At 38.4% G+C, this 20,228-nt stretch overlaps 1 protein-coding gene across 5 annotated transcripts in view; it reads left to right on the top strand.

The window, feature by feature from the left end:
• SHLD2 (shieldin complex subunit 2) overlaps positions 1–20,228 on the top strand; it is a 130,579-nt gene that overhangs the window by 86,796 nt on the left and 23,555 nt on the right. For 4 of the 5 annotated variants that reach the window (XM_045570695.1, XM_036461223.2, XM_045570694.1 and 1 more), the window contains one exon: positions 15,694–15,900. The exons of the other annotated variant lie outside the window; for it this stretch is intronic. In XM_045570695.1, coding sequence (XP_045426651.1) covers positions 15,694–15,900 — 207 coding nt within the window. The remainder of the gene's footprint in view (positions 1–15,693; positions 15,901–20,228) is intronic. 5 annotated transcript variants of the gene reach the window in all.

Raw genomic sequence — 20,228 nt, 5'->3', positions numbered from 1 at the left:
TGAGATCATGTGATATTTGTCTTTCTCTGACTGGCTTATTTTACTTAGCATAATACTCTCCAGGTACCTCCAGGCTACCTTAAAGGGTAAGAGATCCTTCATTTTACTGCTACAAAGTATTTCATGGTGTAAATGTGCCACAGTTTTTTATCCACTCATCTACTGATGGCCATTTGGGCTGTTTGCAGATCTTAGCTATAGTAAACTGTGCTGCTATGAACATATAATACATTCTTTTTGATTGATGTTTTGGGCTTCTTAGGATATATTTCCTAGAAATGGGATCACTGAGTCAAATGGGGGTTCCATTTTTAATTTTTTTGAAGAAACTCCATACTGTTTTCCATAGTGCCTGCACCAGTCTGCATTCCTACCAGCAGTGTACTATGGTTCCTTTTTAGGCACTTGTCATTTGTTGATTTATTGATGGCAGCCATTTGGCAGGTGTTGTTTTCATTTGCATGCCTCTGATGATTAGTGATATTGAGTATTTATATTTGTTTCTTGGCCATATTTCTTAATTGGATTGTTTATCTTCCTTTTGTTGAGTTATATGAGTACTTTATATATTTTGGAAATTAACCCCTTATTAGATATATCATTGGCAAATATGTTCTCCCATACATTAGGTTCCCTTTCATTTTGATGCTGGTTATTTTGCTGTGCAGAAGCTTTTTATTTTGATGTAGTCCCATTTGTATATATATTTTTTTCTTTGTTGTGCTAGTATCAGTGAAAATTCTGCTATGTGAAATGTCTGAGATTTTGCTGCCTATATTTTCTTCTAGGATTTGTATAGTTTTACAACTTACATTTAAGGTTGTTTTTTTTTTCTTCCAATTTGAGTTTATTCTTGTGTATGGTTTGTTGGTGGTATAGTTTGTTTCTTTTTTCTTCCAATTTGAGTTTATTCTTGTGTATGGTAAGTTGGTGGTATAGTTTGTTTCTTTTTCTTTTTTGGGGGGCATGTATCTGTTTAATTTTCCCAATACCATTTATTGAAGAGACAGGCTTTACTCTCTTGTATGATCTTGTCTTGCTTCCTTTGTCAAATATTAATTGAGCATAATGGCTTGAGTCTATTTCTGGATTCTCTGTTCTGTTCCAATGGTCTATTTGCCTGTTCTTGTGCCAGTAGTGGCTTTGTAGTATAGCTTGATATCCGATGTTGTGATCTTTTCAACTTTTTCATCTTTCTTAAGAATGCTGTGATGACTTGAGGTCTTTTTTGGTTCCATATAAATTTTGGGGGGATTTATTCTAGCTCTGTGACATATGCCATTGGTATTTTAATAGAAATTGCATTGAAGCTATAGATTGCTTTGTGTAGCATGGACATTTTAATGATGTCAATTCTACCAATCCATGAACATGGTATATTCTTCTACTTTATATCTTCTATCTCTTCTATCTCTTTTTAAAACATTCTATAGTTTTCCAAGTACAGGTCTTTTACCACCTTGGTTATATTTATTCCTAAGTATCTTATTTTTGTTGTTGTAATGGTAAATGGGATTGCTTGTTTACTTTCTCTTTCTAAGAGTTCATTGTTGGTATATAAAAATGCCAATGATTTTAGGGTGTTAATTTTATATCATTCCTGAGAGTTTGTATAAAAAATGTGTTGGATTTTGTGGAATGCTTTTTCTGCATCTAGTAATATGATCATGTGATTATTGTCTTTCAGTTCGTTTATCTGATATATCATGTTTATTGATTTGCAAATATTGTACCAGCCTTGCATCCCTGGAACAAATTCTACTTGTTCATGGTGTATGATATTTGTAATATTTTGCTGGATCCAATTTGCTAATATTTTGTTGAGAATTTTAGCATCTATCTTTATCAGGGATATTGGCCTGTAGTTCTCTTTCATTCGTCTTATTTGGTTTTGGTATTAGGATAATACTGGCTTCATGAAAAGAGCTTAGAAGTGTTTCTTTCTCTTGGATTTTTAAAATTAGTTTGAGAATGATAAATGCTAGTTCTTTTTTGAATATTTGGTGAACTCCCATGTGAAGCCTGCCAGGCCAGGGCATTTGTTTGCTGGGAGGTTTTTTGTTTGATTAAAAAAAAAAAAAAAAAAAAAAATATATATATATATATATATATATATATATATATATATATATATATATATATATATAATTGATTTTTACAGAGAGGAAGAGAGAGGAATAGAGAGTTAGAAACATCAATGAGAATTATCAATCAGCCGCCTCTTGCATACCCCTTACTGGAGGATGTGCAAGATGTGCCTGCAACCATGGTACATGCCCTTGACCGGAATCGAACCCCGGACCTTTCAGTCTGCAGACCAATGCTCTACCGCTGAGCCAAACCGGTTTTGGCTTGTTTGATATTTTTTAAAATCCACACCCAAGGATATATTTGTTCTTTGATTTTTAGAGAGAGTGGAAGGGAGAGGGAGAGTCAGAGTGAGAAAATCAATGTGTGAGAGACACATCGATTGGTTGCCTCCCACACATATCCCAATGGGGACTGGGCATCAAGCCCCTGCATCTAAGTACCTGGAATCAAATCTGTGACCCTTTGGTCTGCAGGCCGACATTCTATCCCCTGAATCAAACTGACCAGGGCAGGTATTTTTTATTACTGTTCCAGTTTCATCAGTTGTTATTGGCCTATTCAGGTGTTCTGATTCTTCCTGATTCAGTTTTGGAAGGTTGTATTTTTCTAGGAATTTGTCCATTTCATCCAAGTTTTCCAGCTTATTGGCATATAGCTGTTAATTGTATTTGCTTATAATCCTTTGTATTTCTGTGGTGGCTGTTGTTACTTCACCTCTCTCATTTCTGATTTTATTTATTTAGGCCCTTTCTCTTTGTTTCTCAATGAGTCTGACTAGGAGTTCATCAATACTGTTTATTTTCCCAAAGAACCACCTCTTGGTTTTATTGATCTTTTGTATTGTTTTCTTAGTCTCTATGTCATTTATTTCTGCTCTGATCTCTATTATTTCCTTCTACTTACTATGGGCTTTTTTTGTTTGTTTATTTGTTCTAATTCTTTAAGTTGTAGGGTTAGATAGTTTATTAGCAATTTTTTTTGGTTGTTTTGTTTTTTGTTTCTTGAGGTAGGCCTGTAGTGCTATGAACTTCCCTCTAAGGTAGGGGTGTTGAACTCAATCAGAGAAGGAGCCAAAATCTAAAATCCAGCCTAAATCGCGGGCCGAATGGTTTACTGAACAGTCATAAACTGTCATTGTGATGGAAACGCAGCGGAGTGCAGTGATGACAGCGTGGTGCGGGCCACATTGCAAGGCCTGGCGGGACGGATTTGGCCCGCGGGCCTTGTGTTTGACACATGTGCTCTAAGGACTGCTTTTGCTATGTCCCATAGATCTGGAGATGTGTGTTCATTTCAATTTTTTTCTATAAGTTTTTAATTTCTTCCTTGGTCTCATTGGTTACCCATTCATTGTTTAATATCATGCTATTTAACCTCCATGTGTTTGAATGTTTGGTGATGGTTTTATTGTAATCTCTAGTTTTTTGCCATTGAGAATTGAGATAATGCTTAATAGGATTTCATTACTCTAGGTCTTATAGTGACTTAGTTTGTGTCCTAACATATGGTCTATCTTTGAGAGAATCCCATGTGTATTTGAGAAGAATGTATATTCTGCAGCTTTGGGCTGAAATGTTCTGATAATGTCTATTAAATCCTTTTGATCTATTGTGTCATTTAGGGTCACTGTTTCCTTGTTGATTTTCTGTCAAGAAGATCTCTCCAGTGATATCAGAGGGGTGTTAAAATCCCCCTACTATGACTATATTGCTGTCAATCTCTCCCTTTAAATTCTCCAGAAGATTTTTTTTTCTTTTTAAAATATATTTTATTGATTTTTTACAGAGAGGAAGGGAGAGGGATAGAGAGCTAGAAACATCGATGGGAGAGAAACATCAACCAGCAGCCTCTTGCACACCCCCTACTGGGGATGTGCCCACAACCAAGGTACATGCCCTTAACCGGAATTGAACCCGGGACCTTTCAGTCCCCAGACCGATGCTCTATCCACTGAGCCAAACCAGTTTTGGCTCAGCTTTTCTTTTCTTTTCTTTTCTTTTCTTTTCTTTTCTTTTCTTTTCTTTTCTTTTCTTTTCTTTTCTTCTTTTCTTGTTCTTTTTTTTTATAATATATTTTATTGATTTTTTTCCCCCCTCTCTCCCTCCCACACATCCCCTCCCTCCCCAGAGTTTTATGTCCATTGGTTGTACTTATATGCATGTATAAAAGTCCTTCGGTTGATCTACAATATTATCTCCTCCAGATCTTCCTCCCCTCCCCGCTATAATTTGACAGTCTGCTTGTTGATATACTGTCTCTATATCTATCTTTTGGTTCATCAGTTTATAATGTTCTTTATTATCCACAAATGAGTGAGGTCATGTGGTGTTAAATTCTCCAGAAGATTTTTAAAAACATGTATTTGGGTACTCCTATATTGGGTGCATATATGTTTACCAGAGTATGTCCTCTTGTATTGATTCCTTTAGTGTTATGTAATGACCTCCTTTGTAGCTTGTTATGACCTTTGCTTTGAAGTCTATTTTGTCAGATATGAGTATTTTTACCCTGGATTTTTTTCCCCTCCATTTTTTCACTTTCATCCTGTTTGAATCCTTAGTTCTTAGGTGGATCTTTTTGTTGAGAGCATATACATAGGTCATGTTTTTGTACCCATTCAGATACCCTGTGTCTTTTAATTAGAGCATTTATGCCGTTTACATTTAAGGTTAATTATTGATAGGTACTTATTTGTTGCCATTTTTACTCTTTATATCTATGATCCCCTCTCTCTTTCTATTTCTTCTTCTTACAACAGCCCTTTTAGCATCTCTTGCAGTTCTGGTTTGGTGGTAATAAACCCCTTTACCTTCTTTTTTGTCTGTGTATCTTCTAATTTCACCTTCAATTTTGAATGATAGCCTTGCTGGATAGAGTAGTCTTAGAGTCAGTTCCTTGTTTTTCATTACCTTGAATATTCCGTGCCATTCCCTTCTGGTCTGAAGTGTTTCTATAGAGAAATCAGCTGACAGCCTAATGGGAGCTCTTTTGTAGGTAACTTTCTGTCTCTCTTGCAGGCTATAAGATTCTTTCTTTGTCTTTTTAAAAATATATATTTTATTGTTTTTTTTGGTTTTTTTTACAGAGAGGAAGGGAGAGGGATAGAGAGTTAGAAACATCGATGAGAGAGAAGCATCGATCAGCTGCCTCCTGCAATCAAGGTACATGCCCTTGACTGGAATTGAACCTGGTATCCTTCAGTCCCTTGACACTCTATCCATAGAGCCAAACTGGCCAGAGCTCTTTCTTTGTCTTTAACATTTGCCATTTTAATTATGATGTGTCTTGGTGTGGGTCTTTTTGGAGTTCATCTTGATTGGGACTCTGTATTTCCTGGACTTGTGTGACTTTTTCTTCACCAGGTGAGGTAAGGTTTCAGTCATTATTTCTTCAAACAGGTTCTCTATTCCTTACTCAGCTTCTTTTCCTGGCACCCTAATTTTGCAGATGTTTTTAACTTTCATGTTGTCCCAAAGCTCCCTTAAACTCTCCTTGTGCTTTTAATATTTTTTCTTTTCTTTTCTTTTTTTAAAATATATTTTATTGATTTTTTATAGAGAGGAAGGGAGAGAGATAGAGTTAGAAACATCGATGAAAGAGAATCATTGATCAGCTGCCTCTTGCACACCTCCTACTGGGGATGTGCCTGCAACCAACATATATGCCCTTGACTGGAATCGAACCTGGGACCTTTCAGTCTGCAGACTCTATTGGTTTTGGCACTTTTAATATTTTTTCTAATTGCTGCTCTCATTGGGTGTTTTTCTTTTTTTCTTCTTTTTTTGTTTTGTTTTCTACTGTTTCTTCTAATTTACTTATTTGGTCCTCAGTTTCTTCTAGTCTACTGTTGAACCCTTCAAGGGTATTCTTTATTTCAGCTACATCATTCTTTATTCCTGATTGATTCTTATTCATTGTTTCAGCCTCTTTTTTCATGCTGGTGTGGTTTTCATTAGGTTCCTTAGCACCCTTATAACTATTACTTTGAATTCTTTAGCTGACAAATTGCTTGCCTCCATTTCATTTAGTTACTTTTCTGGCAATTCCTCCTTTTCTTTTTTCACTTGGGGGCTGTGTCTTTGTCTCTACATTTTAGCAATTGGGGTTGGGGTGTCATGCTTCCAGAGGTGACTAGTTGTGCTGGGTCACAGTGGAGGGTCCAGTCTTCTGGTGGCCCCAGGTTAGGGATATCCTGGAACTGTGGCAGGTTTGTGCATCTGGAGGCATCAGGTCAAATCTATTGGGCAGTGTCAGGCAGTAGGGATGTTTGTCCAGGGGTGCTGGATCTGGCACACTCGGTCATGGTGGCAGCACCAGGCACACCACGTCAGGGCAATGGGGTTAGTTGTCCAAGAGCACTGGGTTGGGTGTGCTGGTTCAGGGTGGCAGGTCTCTGTGTCCAGGCAGGCCATGTGTCAAGATGGTGGAGCAGGCTGGACACTGGTCTACTGATGTGTGTGGTATATCTGAGCACCCTGCATGCCAACATGGTGGGGCAGGCCCCATGCACTGCCTGTAAAGGCAGCAAGCCGGCCTTTGAGGCCCTCAGTTCAGATACATGGAGTTTCTGTCCGGTTTGTGTGTCCTGGGTCATGGTGACAGGTATGTGCATCTGGAAGAGTTGGGTCATCGTATATGGGCCCCAGCAGTGGGGCTACCCACATCCGTCTATGAGCTAGGGGCACTGGGACAGGGCTGCTCCCCGCATTCTCTTCCTAGGAAGGACCCTGCAGCTCTTTCAAAATGGTGGGATCTCTTCTGTCAAGTGGAGGGAATCGGCAGGCCAAGAATCTCCTATGCCAGGAGCTCTGAAATCACCCTGAACTCCCACTCCTACAGACAGATGCTCTCCTCACACACATGCACACTTTCCATCACACATACATACCCAATCACACTCTCATCCTCACTCCAGTCCTGCCACTGCCATGTTGGTCCATATCCATGATTTTAAGTTTTGATATCCATCTCAATACCTCAAGATACTTTAAAAAATGGGACAATACCTATTTTGAAGGGTCATTTAAGTAAGGGATTAATACTTCCAGCATTCTGTCTATTTATTTATAATTTCTTGAAGCATTTTCCATCAAATTTTCTTTATATTGGGCTCTGGTTTTACTTATTCCCAAGGATTAAAAACAACTCAAATTTAGGTGGCATAATTAGAAAGGATAATATTGCATCACTGTTGATTCAGTCATTATTGAATACTGGAGATAACAGAGTTCATGTTTGGGGGAAGAATAATAAGAAATTTCAAGTTCATGTTTGGTATGCCTCATATGTAGTGAATATTGGTCACAGTTTGGTCCTAATGAGAGTGGACTAGGGACCTAATTTACACTTCTTAAGTATACTGGAATACACATAAAATTAGCTATTCACAGCTAAATACCATTTCAATGTAATATCTTCCTGAAATTATTTAATAGAAGTCTAATATTTAAAAAAATTATATTACAATAAAGTATTCTCATGACATTGCTAATTAAGCACAGGGTAAATGCAAAAAATCCTAATATTTGTGATTATACTTAATGCAAAATCATAGTTATGTCTTTATGGAGGTTTGAAACATAGTCACCCTTTTTTAAATTTAAATCATTTTTTATTTTTCAATTATAGTTTACATAAAATATTATATTACTTTTAAGTGTATACCCCAGTGATTAGGCATTATATAACTTTCTAAGTGATCATCTCAATAAACCTAATACCATCTGACACCATACATAGTTATTAAAATATTATTGACTATAATACCTATGCTATACTTTATATCCCTATGACTATTCTATAACAACAAATTTATACTTCTTTTTATTTCATTTTACCTTTTTGAAGTTTAATTTAATTTTAAACCACCATTTATGGCCCCAATACCCTTTTCCACTTCTAGCCTCTCTTCCTTCCTTCCCCCTTCCCAGATCACCACACTGTTGTCCATGTGGATGAGTTATTTTTCTTTTCTGCTGAATCCCTCCACCCCCAACTAATTTGTACTTCCGAATCCCTTGACCTTTTCCACCCATCCTCCACACGTGGCCATCTTAAAATGTTCTTTGTACCTATGTGTCTGTTTCTCTTCTACTTATTTATTTTGTTTTTTATTTTAAAATTTTTTTTCTTCTACCCAATTTTATTTTATTTTTAATAAATCTTTACTGTTCATATTATTACAGTTGTTCCTCTTTCTCCCTCCTTTCCCCCTTAGCTCCCCTCCACCTGGTTCCCATTCCACGCTCTTCCCTTACCTTCCCCCAACACTGTCCTCATCCATAGGTGTACAATTTTTGTCCAGTCTCTTCCCACCCCCCCCATACCCCTTTCCTCCTGAGATTTGTCAGTCCACTCTCTTTCTGTTCCCCTGATTCTATTATATTTACCAGTTTATTCTGTTCATCAGATTTTTTTTTATTCACTTGATTTTTAGATTCACTTTTTGATAGAGTTGTATTTGTTGTTCATAATTTTTATCTTTACCTTTTCTTCTTCCTCTTCTTAAAAAATACCTTTCAGCGTTTCATATTAATACTGGTTTGGTGGTGATGAACTCCTTTAGCTTTTTCTTATCTGTGAAGCTCTTTAGCTGACCTTCAATAGTGAATGTCAGCTTGGCTGGGTAGAGTACTCTTGGTTGTAGTTCTTGCTATTCATCACTTTGACTATTTCTTGCCACTCCTGTTTGGCCTGCATAGTTTCTGTTGAGAAATCAGCTGACAATCGTATGGGTGCTCCCTTGTAGGTAATTAAATGTTTTAAATATTCTCTCTTTGTCTTTTGCTCTTGGCATTTTAATTATGATGTTTCTTGGTGTGGTCCTTTTTGGATTTCTTTTGTTTGGGGTTCTGTGCGCTTCCTGGGCTTATAAGTCTATTTCTTTCACAGGTGGGGAAAGTTTTTCAGTTATTATTTCTTCAAATACAATAGGTTTTCAGTATCTTGCTCTCTCTCTTCTGGCACCTCCATGATTCGGATGTTGGTATGCTTGAAGTTGTCCCAGAGGCTTCTTACACTGTCTTCAAATTTTTGGATTCTTTTTTCTTTTAGCTTTTCCAGTTGAGTGATTTTTGCTTCTTTGTATCAATATTTCAAATCTTTGACTTGATTCTTGCGTTCTTCTAGTTTGCTGTTGGGTGTCTGTATAATATTTTTATTTCAGTCAGTGTATGTTTAATTTCTAGTTGGGTCTCTCTCATATCCTTGAGGGTCTTGCTAAATTTATCAGTCTTTTCTAGGAAATTCTTGAAAAACCTTATAACCATGGTTTTGAACTTGATCTCTAGTTGTTTATTTTCCTCCATTTCTTTCGTTTGTGATCTGTTTGTTTGTTTTTTGTCTCTGCATTTTTGCTGCTTCCCTGAGTTGGTAGCTTTGTGTGTTAGGTGTCTTATATGGGCGAGTGGCTCTGCCTCCCCAGTTACCTGAGGTGGATACTCTTGGTGCACCCCTTTGTGGACTGTACAGCCTGGTTGTAGTTAAGTCTTGATTGTTGTTGGTGTCAGTGGAAGGAATTGACCTCCAGGCCAATTGGCTGTGAGGATCAGCTGTGTTTATGCCGGGAGACAGCCTTATTTGAGTAGACTTGCAAACTTGTAAAAGCCACTGTGCTCAGCTTTGATGGGGTGGAGTTTCAGGGTGGAGCCTACAGCCTTGGCTTCCTGTCAGCCCCACCCTATTGCTGCAAGCACCTTGGAGAGAAAGGCGCCCTCGAGTTTCGCCTGCTGCCAAACAGTCTAGTCTCTCCCCCAATGAATCTGGATTCCCATATTCTTGCCCAGAACTGGGGTTCGGTGCAGTCCAGAGCTTTTGTCTCCTTCCCACTAGGGCAGCACAGTCAACAGTCAGTCCTCTGCGCACATTCACGTGCATGCATCCGGAGTTTTGCCTTTCACTGTTTCCCTGAGTTTCCGCCTTACAGCCCAGATTCTCCCTGTATGAGCCTGGGTTCCTAGGGTCTCGCCTGTAACTGGGGCTCAGCGCAGTCCGGAGCTTTTATCTCCTTCCTGATAGAGAACGCCAGCCAGGCACTCAGCCACCCCGTCTTCTCCGGCTCCATCCTCCCTGCATGTGCACGTCTGTGTCTTCATACCTCAGGCTTTTACAGCTCCTCTGACTTTCCTTGTGGTTTTCTCTTTCCTTCTAGTTGTAGAATTTCCAGTCAGTCAGCTTTCCTGTGGTTTTGGATGATGACCGTTTTGTCTTTTAGTTGTATTTTTGTAATTGTTGTGTGAGACTGCAGTTTAGGGTTTACCTATGCTGCCATCTTGGTTTTCTATTTTGTTTTTTAGATTCATTTGTTGACATGTGCATACTTATTGCCATTTTATTCATATTTTTAAAACAATACTATTTATTTACTTTATTGATTTTTAAAGAGAATCATCGATTTTGTTATTTTATTTATTTTTTATTTTTTAAATATATTTTATTGATTTTGTACAGATAGGAAGGGAGAGAGATAGAGTTAGAAACATTGATGAGAGAGAGTCATTGATCAGCTGCCTCTTGCACACCCTCCACTGGGGATGTGCCCGCAACCAAGGTACATGCCCTTGACCGGAATCGAACCTGGGACCCTTCAGTCCCCAGGCCGATGCTCTATCCATTGAGCCAAACCGGTTTTGGCTTGTTGTTTTATTTTTATTTGTATTGTTTTTTTTTAGAGAGGAATGTAGAGGGTTAGAAAGATAGAAACATGGGTGAGAGAGAAACACCATTGATTGTCTGCCTCCTGCACACCCTCTACAGAGGCCTGAGCACAAAATCTAGGCATGTGCCTGACCAGGAATTGAACTGGTAACCTCTTGGTTCCTGGGCCACTGGTAACCACTGTGACACAACAACTGGGCTATTGTTCCACTTATTAATGCATTCATTGGTTGCTTCTTGTATGTGCTGTGACAGGAGATTGAATCTGCAACCTTGGTGTATCAGAAAGACACTAACCAACTGAGCTACTTAACTAGGAATTCTTGTTCATATTTTAAAAATATTTTCTCCCCTTTTTCTTAAAGAAGATCCTTCAACATAATCCTGGTTTGTTGGTGATGAACTCCTTTTACTTTTTCTTGTTTGGAAAGCTCTTTATATGTTCTTTGATTCTAAATTATAGCTTTGCTGGTTACAATAATCTTGGTTGTAGTGCCTTGCTTTTCAGCACTTTGTATATTTCATGCCAATCCCTTCTGGCATGCAAAGTTTCTGTTGAGAAATCAGTTGACAATCTTATGGGACCTCTCTTGTAGGTAACTAACTGCTTTTCTCTTGCTGCTTTTAAAATTCTCTATTTGTCTTTGACCTTTGGCATTTTAATTATGATGTGGACATCTTTGGGTTTATTTTGTTTGGGACTCCGTGCTTTCTGGACTTGTATGTTTCTTTCCTTCACCAAGATAGGGAACTTTTCTGTCATTTTTTCAAATAAGTTTTCAGTTTCTTGCTCTCTTTTTTCTTCTGGCACCCCCATGATGTATATGTTGGTATGCTTGAAGTTGTCCCAGAAGCTCCTTACACTAACTTCATTTTTTAAATGATTATTTTCTTTTTGCTCTTCTAATGGGGTGTTTTTGCTTCCTTACATGCCAAATTGCTGATTTCTCAGCTTTATATACTCCACTGTTGATTTCTGGTAAATTATTCTTAATTTCAATTAGTGTATCCTTCATTTTTGACTGGTTGTTTTTTATGGTTTCCCTGTGTGTTTTTTTAATGCATTTGAAGTTATATCTAAGTTCAACTATTCTTTCCCTAAGTTCCTTGAGCATCCCTATAACCATTGTTTTGAACTCTGCATCTAGTAGATTGCTTATCTGCATTTTATTTAGTTACTAGTGGCCCAATGCACGAAATTCGTGCAAGAGTAGGCCTTCCTTCCCCTGGGTGCCGGCACCAGCTTCCCTCTGGTACCTGGGACCCGGGCTTCCCGCTGTCACCCAGGATATGGGCTTCCTTTCAGCTGCCAGCAGGCATCCAGGATCCAGGCTTCCCTCACAGCCCTGGCTTCATCTGCAAGATTGTCCGAAAGGATGTCCTGTCTAATTAGCATTTTATGCTCTTCTTATTATAGGTTTTTGTGGAGTTTTGTTCTGTTCTTTCATTTTGAATCTGTTTCTTTATCTCCTCATTTGGCAGCCTCTCTGTGTTTGTTTTTGTGAATCAGGTAGAGCTGCTGTGTCTTCTGAGCTTGGTAAATTGGCCTAACGTAGTAGGAATTCTGTAGGGTCCAGTGGCACAGCCTCCCCACCACCAAGTAGGGCACTCCAGGTGCACTCCTCTTTGGGGCTGTGAACACCCTCTTGTGGTAGTTGAGCCTTGATTGCTGTTGGCATGGCAAGGAGAGGGACTTACCTCCTGGCCAACTGGCTGCAAGCACTGGCTGCTACCTTGTGAAGGATCATCTGTGCAAGGGCACACCCTATAGAGCAGGACTTTGGTGCCTGTTGAGTCCACACCTTGAGTGTGTCGTTTGAGGAGGTGGTTGCATGGTGCTTTAACATGGTATGAAGTGTGTGCTGGCTCTGAGGCCTCCCAGGAGGTGCAGTCCAAGGTCAGTTGACACCTGTTTTCTGCCTGCAGCTTCCTGACATGAACTGTAAAGTGACCTGCAGATGGCTGCTACTTGTGCTGAGTTTGGAGTTGCCCAGGAGAGGGCAAACTGTGAAACAAATCTGGCTCCTGCTAGTGCTAAGCTGGGGCCACTTAGTGAGAGGTATAGAGCACGCCAATGCCAGATGCTGCTTATATGAGAGATTTTAGGAAAGTCTGAAGCCTGAGACAAGACAAACCATTTTTATAGAGAAGGCTCTGGAACCATCTTGGCCGGACCTGGAAGTTGGGTGGGGTATGTCCTGAGAGAATCACCAGGATGTGACAAATGGTGTCAGCCAGGTTGATGGAGACTCAGATAAGTGCCTACCTGCCAGCTCTGTGGGATGTAGGTCTCATCAAAGGAACAATGGTCCCTGTGAGCACTTTGTCTGGGAGAAATCTGCCTCCTACCCCTGAGCTCTTGCCCTGATGCCAGACAATTCAGTTCCTCCCCACATGTCTCCGATGCCCTTTCAACTGCTTACTCAGTGCTGGAGCTCAGAGGGAGTGACCCTGAGTAAGTTCATGTGTGGGCCCTTTAAGATGAACTGCCTAGGACTTTAGTCACTTCTGTCTCACTGAGCCTCAATCCCTGCTGGTTTTCACATTCAGAAGTTGTGGGGACTTTTCCTGGCACTGGAACATTGGCTGAGGCACCTGGTGTGGGCTGGGACTCTTCACTTTTCACCCGGGACCTCTGCAGCTGAAACATCCCTCCAGATTTTTATCCTCCACTTGTGGGTGTGGGACTATCTCTTCCTGTGTCTCCACCTCTCCTACCAGGGTTGATGTGGCTTCTTTATGTCCTACTTGTATCACTCCAGTGAGGGGCCTGCAGGAGGCAACTGAACGCTCTCTCTCTCTCATCGATGTTTCTATCTCTCTATTCCTCTCCCTCCCTCTCTCTAAAATCAATAAAAACATTTAAAAAAAAAGTAGATAACAAAACTTCCTGCAGCATAGGAGCCTATTTTAACAAAAGTGGATATATAGGTATGTATTTTCACTTAAAAGTCTGAAAATAATAGATACTAAAATGCTCACAATGGGTATCTCTGTATGGTAATATTATTTTTTATTTATACCTTTAGTTTTAATGTTATGTGTTTGTGAAATCTGCTTTTACTTTTTCAGCCTTTTTGTATGGAAAACTTCAAACGCTTGCAGAATACCATTATCCAGCTTATTAAACTATGGTCAATCTTATTTCACCTATTAATTCCATTTTCTTTTACTATCTAAATATTTTACAATAAAATTTTATCTTATAATTAAAAAAATAAAAACAAACTTTTATCTTCATAGGTAATTTTTGGAATATCTACAATACTTAAAATTTTGAAGAAAAATAAAATAAAATTTATAATTTATATTTGTGCCAAAATAAATCACAAATGCATGAGATTCAAACATGTTTTTAAGAAGAAACAATGAATAGTAGAGAAAATATAAGCAACTTACTTGGAATCCAAAGTTAGTAGGCTAAATAAAATGCAACAACATTAACTACTATAATATATTACAACTTAAATGTGAAAAACTAGAAAAAGGTTTTGTTTTGACAGAATATAAACTATATTTAAAGGATAAATGAGCAAAAGATATATAAACAGGCAAGTCCCCCAAAAAAGAAATGGCCAATATATATATAAGAAAAAAGTACTCTGCCTAGTAATTGAAGACACACAAATAAAATAGCAGATTATTTTTCTCCTAAGAAATTAATAGAGAAGATAGGGGAAGGCAATAACTCTCATAAACTCTTGGAAATGTAAATTGGAAAAACCTTTCTTGAGAACAGTTGACAATCCATACAAAATCATTAGAATTTGGAATGCCTCTGACCTAAAAATTACACTTATAGAAATACATCATGGCTATGCATAAAGATGTAGCTAAAAATGTATTTATCATGGTACTGTTTATAATAGTGAAAAGTAAAACACAATCAACATGCCCCCAAACAGAGGACTGCTCTAATTTTAAGATTTTGGTTTATCTGTGCAATGGAATGTTGTTATATAGGTTTTAAAATTATGTGGAATAATACTTAATGACATATAAACATATATTTGACATATTAAGTAAAAATGAAATAGATTAAAAACAAATGTTAACTTTATTTGAGTGTGTTGAGATTATGGCTGCTATTTATTTATTTATTTACTTAGTTTGTCTGTTTTGTCATAAGATAAGAGCTATTTTAAAAATAGTAATTGGCTTAAAACAGCAACTTGGAAAATATATGCTGCAATTCTTTCCTTCTTTTTTTGCCTTAGTTTTTTCTAATGATATAACATTATACAGATATACAGTTAAAATTCTCTGACAAAAAAGCACGCTGTCAAATAATAAAAGCTAAGGAAGTAGGTGGGAACATGTGAATTAGATGTTGACCTGAAGTAAGTGGTAAACTAAAAAGACAGCTATTATTATTGAAAACTTAGTGCAAAGAGACCTCTTTTTGTTTTATTATAGTTTTAAAGTTGAATGTATTAATATAGTATATGCATATTTGGCAATGATGTTTGTGCTACTATGGTTTTAAGAATTAGAATTATTACTGAGGGAATTAAAAATAGGTACAACTGTACCTAAATTCATTTTTTTTTGTTGTTCTGGAAAAATTAGCTATATAAGAAAACTAAGGTACTGAAAATTAATGAGAGATGTTGATTATAGCAGACATGTGTTCATTTCTATGTCCTTATCATTAAAAAAATATTTATAGGTATCAAAATGAAAATTTGCTGCTCTGAAAAGCGTTGGTAATAATAAATTGTGACTGTTTAGGAGACCAAGAAATTATAGAAAAAATTTTATTAAAATTATCTCTAGCATCCTTTTCTTATTGCCTTAAAACATTCGTATTTTATCTCTTATACCCAAATTCCTTAGTGTGATAAGAGTTGTATTTAACTGATTAAATCAGGTCAATCTGCTTAATCTGAGTTTGATCCTAGATTATTGCTTTTTTGGTAACTTTTTGTTTTTATTTGTTTATTTAAGATTATATTTGGGAATTTAAATATCTTTTCGTTCAGCGCAATTACATCCTAGAAAACCTAGAATTGCATACAACACCTTGGTCATCCTGTGAGTGCCTGTTTGATGATGATATAAGGGTTATTACATTTAAAACAAAATTTCAAAAATGCTTGTCCTCTTTTGTGAAGATGTCAGATTTAGCAACACACCTGGAGGAAAAGTGTTCAGGTAAGATTTTTACATACATAAGATATTGCTAGTTTTAATGCAAGCAAAGAATCTATCTATCTTTTTTGGGAAAATAAAGTTAAATATAAGAGTGAAATATAGGCCTTTATTCACTATTGAACCAGATATTGGCATCTTAGCTTTTTGCTTACAATCTTTGAGGTTAATTTATAACTATTGGGGATCACTTAAAATTTTCTGTGTATAGTTACTAAACAGGGGACTTAAATTCATCATTTAATTCAACCTACTTATTTTTAAAAATATATATATTTTATTGATTTTTTACAGAGAGGAAAGGGAGGGATAGAGAGCTAGAAACATCGATGAAAGAGAGACATTGATCAGCTGCCTCTTGCACACCCCCTACTGGGGATGCGCCCGCAACCAATGTATATGCCCTTGACCAGAATCTAACCTGGGACCTTAAAATCCTCAGACCGATGCTCTATCCACTGAGCCAACCGGTTTCGGCTCAACCTGCTTTTTAACACTAGAGATTAGTTTGAGTTTTCTATGATTTGATATACTATACATGGAATCATACAGTATATACATTGTTTTATTTGGCATCTTTAACTTAGCCACTTATTTTGAAATGTATTTGTGCTGTTGTGCAAATCATTAATTTATTCCTTTGTATTTTATTGCATGAATATATAAATTTTTTTTTTCATCTATTCACCTGTTGATGGACATTTGAGTTATCTTTAGTTCTTGGCTGTTATAAATAAAGCTTCTATAAACATTCATGTATAAAGCATTATATGGACACAATTTTTCTTTTCTCTCATGAGTAAATACCTAGGAGTTGAATAGCTAGATTTTATGGTATATGTTTAACTTTTTAAAAAATTGCCATACTATTTTGAATATGGTTATACTAACTGTATTGGTATTATCTGATATTGCTAATTTGTGTCTTCTTGATTTTCCTTTATCACCAATTTGGCTAGAGGTTTATCAATTTTATTGATCTCAAATTGATTTCCCCCCATTTTTCTGTTTTCTATTTCATTGATTTCTGGTCTGATCTTTATTATTTCCTTTCTTTTGCTTTCATAGATTTCACTTTTTCTAATTTATTAAGTATAAAATGAGTTTATTGAAATGAGACTTCCTTTTTTTCTGGTGTAGGTGTGCAGTGCCATTAGTTTCTCTCTAAGTACAGCTTCTGAGTTCTTTATCCAGTGCCCTATGGATGATAAGATTTTCCACTCTAGTTAGTGGGGAAATGCATTTCTCCCAGCTTTTTCCAAGATGCAGGGATTGTTCCTAACATCCTCTCTTATGGTTCTTTCCTTGGCCTCTGGTCACATGTACTGGTAAATACTCAGTTCAATCCTTCCAGGGGACCTTCTGTAGTACTCTAGAACTCTCTCTGTTTGTAACTCTCATCTGTCTAGTACCCTGTCCCAAGAACTCTAGCTGAATTAGCCATCCAGACTCGGAGTTTGGTCTCCTTTCAACTCCAGGAAACCATCAGGCTCTGTCTGAGTTCCCCTTACCTGCACCGCAGCCAGTAAATCCTTTTGTCTGTAAACGAGCAGTCACTGAGCACACTTCTTTTGCTTCTCATCTCTTAAGGATCACTGTCCTTTGCTGCTTGATAGCCAAGGTCTTGAGAATTGTTCCCTACATTTTGTTTGGTTTTTAATTGTTTAAAGTGTCCAAACTATTTTTATACACAATACTTCTGACACCAAATGTATGGATTTTATTTTTCCATACCAACAACCAGTTCTCCAACTCTCTGGACACCAAATGGATGACCTACAATTTAATTATGACACTACCTATCTGAAATTAGTGTCAGACTCCACAGTTCTAAGAGCTCATCTCTGTAAGACTGTACTCTTTTCAGATGCCACTTGCAAGTAGTAGGACCTGGATACCCAAACCTCTGTGTCATATCCTGGACTTATTCTGACTTGGCTATGTTACTGGATCTTGAATGCCATGTTCTTGAATATCAATGTCATAGAAATGAGCACTGAACTCAGTACAAGATTAAGCAAACAGAGTTTATTGAAAAGAGCTTCTATATAAGAGAGTTCACCAGAAGAGAGAAGTCGAGCTCCCAGAGGGTTTATTGTGGATGGCTTATGTACAGGTTGTGGGATGGTTGTAGGGCTTGGAAATGAAAATGAGGTCAGGTGTCACACGATCATCATTGGTAGTGGTTGATCCCAGGTGGTCAAAAGGTGTTTTTCATAGTCAGTGAACCATTCTAAGGGCCTGTAAAATAATGATTGTGCAGACATTATAGTTATCATTTAACGGACAAAAATTATTTTACAGAACATGATGTTAAGAAAGGATGTTATCAGAAACCAAGATGGTGGCAGAGGTAAACACCTGAACTGCTGCCTCGCACAACAATTTTAAAACTACAACTAAAAGACAAAATGGACATCATCCAGAACCACAGGAAGGCTGGCTGAGTGGAAATTCTACAACTAGAAGGAAAGAGAAAAGCACACGGAGACTCAGAGGAGCCGCAGAAGTGCAGAGGTACGGAGGTGCGTGTATGGAAAGGGCTGGAAACTGAGTATGCGGCTGCCTTTTCCAAGCAGGAGGGAGACACAAGCTCCCAACTGCTCTGAACTCTAGTTCCAGGCAAGACTCTACAGATCCAGACACATATGGGGACACACTGGACTGTCTGGCAGCAGGCGAAACTCAAGGGCGGCTTTCTCTCAGAGGGCTTATAGTGATTACTGAGAGACACTGAGACCTGGGGCCTCTTTGGACAGGGCTGATGGGAAGCCATTGCTGTTTGCTCTGCCCTGAGACTCTGCCCCACCCAAGCTGAGCACAGAGGCTTTTGTATATGAATGGCCTTGGTCCTTTTTCATATCCTTGAGGGTCTCACTGAATTTATTAGTCTTTTCTAGAAGATCCTTGAAAAACCTCATAACCTTGGTTTTAAACAGTAATTTGCTTTCCTCCATTTCTTTCAGTTGTGACCTGTTTCTTTGTCTCCACATTTTGGTTGCTTCCCTGTGTTGATAGAGTTGCTTTGTGTGCTAGGTGTCCTAAAGGGCTCAGTGGCTCAGCCTCCCCAGTTACCTGAGGTAGACTCTCCTGTGCACCCCTTTGTGGGCTGTGTGCACAGTCTTTTTGTAGTTAAGCCTTGATTGTTGTTGGTTTCACTGGGAGGAATTGACCTCCAGTCCGATTGGCTGTGAGAATCAGCTGTGTCTACGATGGGAGAACTTCTGTGCTGGAGACACCCTTATGGGGCAAGACTTGCTTCAGTGGGGCCTTGGTGCTTACTGAGTATGTCCCCTGAGTGTGTCCCTTATGTATCTGAGGATTTGTAATCTGAATGGTCCTACTCTGACCACTGGGTGCACTGGCTCTGGGATCTCCAAGGAGGTGCAAATTTAGCCTCTTCCTGAGGCCACCCAGCAGGAGCTATGGAGAGATCTGCAGAATCCTTTTCTTTGGGGTTTGGAGGTGCCCAGATGAGGCCCAGCTGTGGATCAATGCAAGCTACTATGGAGCATTGGGTCTTCTTTTGGAAGTTCTGGGGCTCTCTGACCCAGCTGCAGTTTGTTAGGTAATTTCAGATTGCAAAGGGCCAGGCCATTCATATGCAAAAACCTCTGGGCACAGCTGGGGTGGGGTTGTAAATTGGGTGGGGCGGAGCAAACGGAAATGGCTGACCTTCAGCCCTGCCTTAATAGGCCCCCTGGGTCTCAGTGTCCCTCTGAGAGAAGGCTGCCCTCGTGTTCCGGCCTGATAACTGATAGTCCAGTTTCTCCCTGTATGAGTCTGGGTTCCCAGAGTCCCACCCGGAACTGGAGTTCAGAGCAGTCAGGAGCTTGCGTCTCCCTCCTGAATGAAAAAGACAGCCGCATCCCCAGTTGCCAGCCCTTTCCTCACGTGTGCCTCTGTACCTCTGCACTTTACTTCCGCACCTCCTCTGAGTCTCAGTGTGCTTTTCTGTTTTCTTCTAGTTGTAGAATTTCCACTCAGCCAGCCTTCCTGTGGTTCTGGATGATGTCCGTTTTGTCTTTTAGTTGTAGTTTTGAAGTGGTTGTGCAAGGCAGCAAGTTCAGATGTTTACCTATGTTGCCATCTTGGTTTCTCAGATAACAAAGTTTTAGAAAAAAATACGCCACTAAGAAAGAAAACTACAGGCCAATAACCCTAATGAACACAGATGATAATATCCTTAACAAAATATTAGCAAATCATATGTAGCAATGTATTAAAAAGCTCATACACCATAACCAAGTGGGATTTATTCCAGGGATACAAGGCTGGTACAATACCTATAAATCAATAAATGTGAAACATTATATAACAAATTGAAAGAT

Source organism: Pipistrellus kuhlii, unplaced genomic scaffold (assembly GCF_014108245.1).
Source record: "Pipistrellus kuhlii isolate mPipKuh1 unplaced genomic scaffold, mPipKuh1.p scaffold_m20_p_35, whole genome shotgun sequence".
Taxonomy (NCBI): domain Eukaryota; kingdom Metazoa; phylum Chordata; class Mammalia; order Chiroptera; family Vespertilionidae; genus Pipistrellus; species Pipistrellus kuhlii.
The sequence above is the reverse complement of the archived record's forward strand: the minus strand, read 5'-3'. Positions and strand labels throughout refer to the sequence as shown.